This window comes from Nomascus leucogenys, chromosome 9 (assembly GCF_006542625.1).
Source record: "Nomascus leucogenys isolate Asia chromosome 9, Asia_NLE_v1, whole genome shotgun sequence".
Lineage (NCBI taxonomy): Eukaryota > Metazoa > Chordata > Mammalia > Primates > Hylobatidae > Nomascus > Nomascus leucogenys.
The window spans coordinates 18066226-18073907 of record NC_044389.1 but is presented as its reverse complement, the minus strand read 5'-3'; the positions used below and the strand labels follow the sequence as shown (position 1 = coordinate 18073907).

The 7682-nt window shown below is 42.1% G+C and overlaps 1 protein-coding gene across 1 annotated transcript; it reads left to right on the top strand.

The window, feature by feature from the left end:
- Positions 1–1016: 1016 nt before the first annotated feature.
- On the top strand, positions 1017–5833 carry C9H1orf53 (chromosome 9 C1orf53 homolog). Its single transcript, XM_003264512.2, has 3 exons — positions 1017–1347; positions 4273–4374; positions 5615–5833. Exons 1-3 carry the CDS (start codon positions 1084–1086, stop codon positions 5684–5686), a joined length of 438 nt encoding a protein of 145 aa, XP_003264560.1. The 5' UTR covers positions 1017–1083; the 3' UTR covers positions 5687–5833.
- The last annotated feature ends 1849 nt before the right edge of the window (positions 5834–7682 follow it).

The window sequence follows — 7682 nt, the reverse complement described above, 5'->3', positions numbered from 1 at the left end:
TTAACAGTCTCCAGATCCTGATTTTTTATTCCAACAAAAAGAAAATCAATTTGCAAAACAGAATTCCAATTTATTAATTCACTGAGATTTTTAATGAACCAATGGGGTTGTTTCGATCACCTCCTACTAAGATTTAAGAAAATGAAAATATGACTACAGGGTTGCATGGTAAACACAGAAACCAAAAAACACGTAGTGATGGTCTATAGTGGCTTAGTCGCCTTTCTCCTGTACAACTGAATAATCTACTTTTGTCCTCAAAGATCAATTCCTGCCCTCAGTTCTTCAGTATTGAAGAGCACTAACAAAATTGGTACTCTTCAGCCCTCCTTTTCTTGAAACCCAGACTGGGGGAAGGAAGATGGGGTGGTGTTAATTTAATCCTAACACCTGGAATTACCTCCCGGGCTTGCCGTAATTTTCTCAAATTCAATTCTGTGACGGTATCAAGATCACTTTCATCCATCAGAAAGGAGATAAGTTTTACGTTGGATTTTGTAAATATTCAGCAACATGAACACAACACCTTTTCTTATTCAGTGTGCGATTTTACTTTTGGCCCTTATTCTAGGATGGGCCAAAGAACCATGCAAAGAAGGCTCCGCTTCCACCTTTATTCCTATCACATATTACCTGGAAACACGCAGCCTTTTCTGGATAGGCCCAAGGTGGTTATTCACAAACCTCGGGTCTTTTGATCACCTTCTGGGATCTTAACAGTTGTGGAGATTATACTGAATGATCCCAAGTCCAGTTTGACACAACAAAAAATGTCCACCTTTCAGCTGGGTGGGCGCGGAGGAGAAGAAGAGCTTAGAATTTAAGTCCAAAGATGTAGAAACACCAGGCTCTTCCCCGTCCAGGCAGCTCATCAGAGCCTCGTTAGCTGCCTTAAAAGCCCATTTTATTTCCGCAGCGGGCCCGGTGGTGAAGGCAGAAGGCTCAGTCCGTCCGCCTCCACCTGCTACCCCGGCAGCGCGAACCGACCGCACGCAGCGGTGGCCACGAGCTGCCCAAGGCCCGCGTTAGTCGCCCCTCCTGGCCCCAGCGCCGGGTGCTCCGCCTCCCAAGGCCGACGGCGGCATGGCGGCCAGGCAGCTCTGGGCACGGGCGGGTCCCGCGCTCTGGAGGCAACCTTCCGCCGCCTCGCCGCCAGCACCTCTCTGGGTACGAGCTGGGTTCCGACAGCAGCTCAGCTTAACCCTCTGCCCTGCTAACGAGGGAAACTGCGGCGGCTCCGCGCCCAGCACGCCCGGTAGGCCGGAGAGAGCGGCGAGGCCTTCGGTGAGCGAAGAGTTAACCGCGGCGGAGAGACGGATCGCGGAGCTGCACACTGCCGCATGCGCGGTGAGACTCTCTCCTGCCCGCCCCGCCCCGCCCCGCCGCGGCCACCCCGGGCTCGGCGCGCCTGCGCATCCCGGGCCTCTCCGGACCCGGAGGCTGCCCGGCAGAGGCAAAGGTTGCTGGACACCGGCGCGGTCCTGCCTCGGGCGACACGCGCGCACGCACACGAGCTTCCAGCCCCGACCTTTTCGCGGGAAAACTGGCCACAGTTCGCGTTCCAGACAAAGGGTTTATTTACCCTGTATCTGTCTTGGGTATGAGTGTGATTTGTTTTCCAATTAGCGTCTGAGCTAAACTCCGGTCGCAGTGTGGGACCCACTACCACTCTTTTGTGGTGTATGTGTGTGTGTTGCGGAAGGCGGTGTTAAGGAATTGATGGAGAAGGTGGAGGGACTGAGAAGTCACAACAAAAATGTGCTGTGTGTTTTTCTGCAGTGTCAGTTGAACACTTAGCCATCCAGTGATTCTTAGAGTGAAAAAAATAAGACATTGACACATTTATTTTATTTTTTCCATTGCCTTCTTGTCCTTTCTCTTAACTGTTAACGGAGCATAGGGAACTACAATCTGGCATTTGTAGACACTCAGCTGTTTTCTCCTGTTTTGCGGATTGACAATTGTCTGTTAGTACCAGTATCTAAACTTTTCTCCCTTTACGCCTTCTAACACAGTCTGCATGAGTTTAAAGGCAGCATGGTTTCCTTTACAAAAGAAACAGTGAGAAAAAAAGAGAAACTGACCATAATAAAGATAGAAAAGCAGTATGAAATGAACCCATTTAATAAGCTGTGTGCGCGTGTGCCTCCAGCACTTGATGGGGCTAAGATTATGTGGTATGACTTGAGCCGAAGGGGTAGAGAAGAAAATCCCGGAGGTTGCCTAAAATTGACTTATTTAAAGAATGACAGTAGGCCCTGAGAATCCACTGTCGGTCTGACCCATTCAAGTGCTGAAACTGAATAAAGACTCATGAGGAAGTGACTGGCAGCTTTTGATTGTTCTTGTTTATGCTGTCCTTTTAAAAATAATGTGTATAATTTGTTCTCATACTTCACCATATAGATATGGCGGATATTAAAGGAAAGTTTCATTCTCTTTAGAGCAAACACCAGTATCATGTGAAGAAATTTTCAATCAGTCTAGGGAAGGAAAGGAACTTTTTCTCACTCGGGAAATCCACACTTGTTTCATCAGTGTCAGTATCACAGGTTAAATGACTATCCAGGAGACCATAAATAAGCCCAGTAAATAACAAGCTGCTTGTTTTTCTTTTTCGACAAATCAGAGCCCCCTCACTATGGTCCTTCTTCCAGCCTCAAGACAGATAGCTCTCTTACCTTTCTCCGGGTACCGATGCGCATCACTGAACATCTTGCTCTCCAGTCAAACTGTCATCACCCTTGCTTCATCTTTGTCTGTGGCCACCACCATTACGTGAAGCTCATTTACTGAGGACAAATTAAGTTTGTGTGGGCAGCAGCAAGCTCAGAGGTGCTCAATCAACATGGAAAGCTGTAGAGCAGGCGCATGCGCAGGAGCAATCTGTTAGGCTTCCAGGTTGCCAGATAATTGCCCTCAGAAGACTCCCAGAAGCTATGAAAAGTGAAAAGAAGCCTGCTACAGAGTTCCTAGTGTTTTTTTGTTTTTCTTCCAAGTCTCCAAACACGAGCTTTGTAAATAAAGAAGTGAGGTCCTGACAATCGGTCATTCTAAGGCAGTGCTGAGTGCTCCTGATTTCATGTAATCTGCTTGTTTGGTCCCCCTGGATTTGGGAAGTCTCTCTCAGACCAGCCTTGGGATCTGCTCGGATTTCTGCTGCCCTGTCCTGCTCTAGCTTTGCTGGAATGCCTTAGAGTGAGGCTAGACTTCAACTGTACCTGTCCTTTTGCTACACACTTTATTCATGAAACATATTAGGTTAAAACCTCAACCGGAATAAAATATTCTGCCATTAAATAAGACACTGAAGAAGTTGTTGGTGGTTCATACAAAAATGTGTTTGTCAGAAGACATGCAAGTTTCATGTGTATTTTAATGAAAAAAGCTCTGTACAAGATTGATGCACTGAGTTACTGCGTGGTAAAAAGGTTATACAAAAAGTCCATGGGAACGTTCCTCTACAAAAACCCAAGGCTAAGTAATATCACCCAAAAGACCCAAATCCACAGAAAAGGTTATGTTATTTACTTTTCCCTTCCCACAAAGTACTTGAGGCACCGTTTTAAGTCATGTTTGAATGTGGATAGAATATACTTCCTTGACATTTGAAATAGTACAATAGAAGTTTCTTTTGATCAAACTTGTGAAAGCAGTGAGTGTTAATATGTTTAAAACAATACTTTTTTTCACTTAAAAATACAACTAATAACACACCAGCAAAAAAAAAAAAAGTATAAAATGTGCAATGAAGTAACACATGAAGGTAAAGAAAGTGTTCAATAATAGCAAAGGTAATAGTTTTCTATAAGGACCGTTGGTTTTGATTAGCACCTTTTCTGTAAGTTTAAATCATTATACACATATTTTAAGTACTGAAATTCCAACTGCAACTTCTGAGTGAAAGTTCATTTTCAGCCTCTTAAGCTCTTAAAATCATTTAAATCACCTGTTATTAAGCTTGTTACCTAGAAACCAAATGAAAAATATCAGAGCAGTGGCTACATAGTTATTAGGTACAGAGGAGTTCTTGTTTTTCCATCAACTTCTCATTTTTCTCAAACTGTATATTTTCTCCTTATGTCACATAAAGTTGGATTGTGTATAATGCTGGAGTGCATTTGGTCTTTAATTGCAAGTGCCACTAAAACTGTTGGGAAGAAGTTTAATATTGTTTAAAATTTTTCTGCTGTATTTTATGAGTAGACATTATTGTGAGGAGATATGATGAATATTGAGATTAATGAATTGTTTCATTTTATTGCACTTCAGGCTGGCCAGCTAAACTATGTGGATCCAGCTACTGGCTATGTGGTGCTCACACAGATTGCCCACTTGCAAAGAGGTGAATGTTGTGGCTCTGCTTGCAGACATGTGAGTAGCAATTCTCGCATTACAGCAGCAGTTTGCGGTGCTTCTGTAACTTCGTAAATACCTATTATTTGAACAACAAGTCAAATAAAAAAGCCAAATAGACCTGGCGTGAACTTTTCACAAGCTACTTTAGCCAACGACAATGAAGTCCTTAGTACCAACGTAGGACCTTTAAAGTTAATGGAATTTTGTAAAGTTTCACTGTGAGCATCAGTTCCTTGAAATGCTGTGATTTGAAATTCATGGGAGCTCTTTATTACAAGGAAACTTTTCATGGGGTTTCAAATAAGTTGTTTTCATTAGGCAAGTACAAAGAGGGCAGGAAAAGAAATCTAGAATGTTGCCAACTAGATCCCTCTTCTTTATTAGTTGAATAAATAGAAACTCGCCCAGCATTGAGAGGTAGGTTTCCTTCAGATAATGATTTTTTCTTTTCTTCTTTCCTTCCTTCGCTCCCTCCCTTTTTTCCTCTTTTCTTTCCATCTCTCTCTCTCTGTTCCCCCCCACCACCACCACCTTCCTCTCTCTGGTCCTTTCTGTGGCTCTTTTCCAGTCTGTATTTTAAATAACTGTGAAACTAGATTATACCGCACGTAGTGCCTGTACATTTCCTAAAATGTTTATTTCAATAGATACCTCTCTATGTTCACTAATTAAGATAAACAGACTTCTCCTTCCCTATTATAAGCAAAAAATAAATGGGAATAAGTTCTTCACTATTACTTTTTAAAGGCATAGTAGTGAGGTAAATTGTTACAGAGTCAAGATTATAAACAGTAACAACCTCTGTTTACAGAACGCTTTGTATGTTTTGGTGCAAGGAGGTGTAATTTCCTTTAACTAGCCACCCTATAAAGAATAGACACTAAATGCATGTATTAACTGTAGCCAGGATTAAAAATTAAACCTTCGTTTTATGTATGTTCCTGTGCCCTTAGCTGTTTCTAATCAAATGCATGAGAGCTTTTTGTAAATTGAGGATTTGAGGATTTTCTAAAAGTGGATTTTTTCACAGTAAAATGCTTAAATTTGGAAGGATGAATTTAGGAAATGGTTCTTGGACTCTAATTAGGACCATTTGCCTGAGGTTGCCAATATTTTTATCTTAGTCTGCAGGACCTGATAGTTCAAATGATCTATATAAAATTGTTAACAGTCTCTTTTTGTCACCATGAGCAGTGTGCTTTTTCAAGATGATTGTTAAATAATTTAATAATAATTTGTTTTATTTCTTCTGCAGTGTCCATATGGTCAAGTCAATGTTAAAGATCCATCTAAAAAGAAGCAATTCAATTCATATTTTTATGTTTGACAACAATTTCATCTCTGTTCCCTAACTGTGCTTGTATTTTTTTAAAAATAAAGCCCTAATTCAGAATTGCTGGGTTATTAGTACTTGAACACTAGTTTAATCCTAAATACATATATTAAAAGAACAGCAATAAAACGAAAAAGCTAACAAATGTTTGTGTGTTTCTGAAATGGCACATTGATAGTTATTTTCCTTTCTTTTTGCTTCATTATCAGACACATATGTTGAAGAAAGGAAATAATGGCTGTTCCATTAAATAAATAGTAGCAATCAGGTCACATTAGTAGCTCTTGGTTTTTCTTAGCCTCCATTCTACTGTTTTCTCATCAGTGTTAGCAATCCCAGGGAGGTTGCTGGCAAATAGAAGAGTTTTGATATATTCTTCATTTTATTTATATCTTGAGCTATACGGAGATTGATATAATATATCGTGCAGCATATGAGTGCCCAAGAAGTGCCATCCTGCGTCAAGAAATGCTCTCATCTTCCATCTGTTCTTTCAATAAAAACTTTAAATCATTTTGACTTGAGGGTCAGGCAGCTGAAGATGTCATTTAGACCATCCTTTCTTTTCTCCCCCACCCTTTCCTCCTGTATTTCTTTTGGCACTTCCTAGGCAAATCTATCTTTGAACATTTTATTAGCTGTACACTTATTTCATTCACTGCGGTGATGCCCCTGGGCATCAGTCTCCAGCCTGAGTCAGGAGCTTACAAGAGCTTCTTTCCATACCTTCTCTGCTTCCTATGAGGACAGCAATCCCCAGGAAGCCCTTTGCTAACCAGTTGCAGCTGCTTAGAAAAATGAGGGTGCTTCCCACTTGGAAGACTGGCTTTGCCCAGAGCTGACTCCCAGCCTTCCCTCAGTGGAATCTGAAAGGTTCTAAGACATCTCAGGGGTCTGCCTCAGGTTCTGCCTGTGGCCCAAATAAGAGCTTTAGAAATCTTAAGCAAACAAAAGGTTTTGGTACCTTCTTCCACATTCAATTCAAAATAAAAGCCATTCTTAACCGTGAAATGAGCGAGAAGAAGCCCAATAAGGTTCTAATTTTCCTCTTGATTATGTCTTTTATTTTTAAATGTCAACTATTAAAATGTCTCTCCAAATTGTTGGCTTTTTTGGTGCCCTACTTTTGCTGGTGTTCTAACCATGGTGCCCTAAGTAACACTGCCCATGAGACCTGAGAGGTAACAGCAGGATGTAAAAGAGTGGTATCTGTGGACTGGTACTGTCGTATCTGGAAATTACTTTCAGAGGAATAGGAGAAGGTGATCAGCATTATGATAATTGAAGCAGTTTTCCAGAAAAGCATAGGGATTCCTGGGAGCCAGTTTCCTTTCCATTTTTTGGTCAAGAAGCAACCAGCTAGTTCCATGTTTTCTGCTCGATTTGAAGATTAACAAGGCCATTTTCTGTGTGGGGGATAGATAGTGTTTCTTTAGCAGCCCCCTCCCCCCGCAAGAGAGAAGAGTCTAAAACGTCATCTTTTTGGAGAATGGTGGAACGAAGAAAGGAAATTCATTTTGAAAAGGGGTCTGAGGTAAGACTGTTCTGAGAAAGCCCCTTAGCAGGTGGAAAGATGCCTCCTTCCTACCCGCAGCTCTTGCCTCTTCCCAGTGCACTTTCTGTAGTAGGAAACTGGCTGAAAAAGAAAGGATGTTTGTCACGGAGGACCCTTATGTGGGACGTTCGTAATTCTTATCGGCAATTCTTCCCTGGCAGAACTTCAAGCCTTGAGGGCAACAACAGCAAAGGAGCCGCTGGAGGGCTGCAGCTGGGACTAGGGAAGAGAGATGCTTATAGTCTTCCCTGCTCCTGGAGCCAGAAGGAGGGCTGAAGTTTGCTGTAGTTCTAGAGGGATGCATGCGAACTACATGTTAGAGGTGGCAGCGGGGGCGAGTGCTCCCACATTAAATACAATATGGCCACATAAATGGGTCTCCCTGTAAGAGCTTTAAGCTATATTGTATTCGCACATTGTAAAGTAAAATTCAGG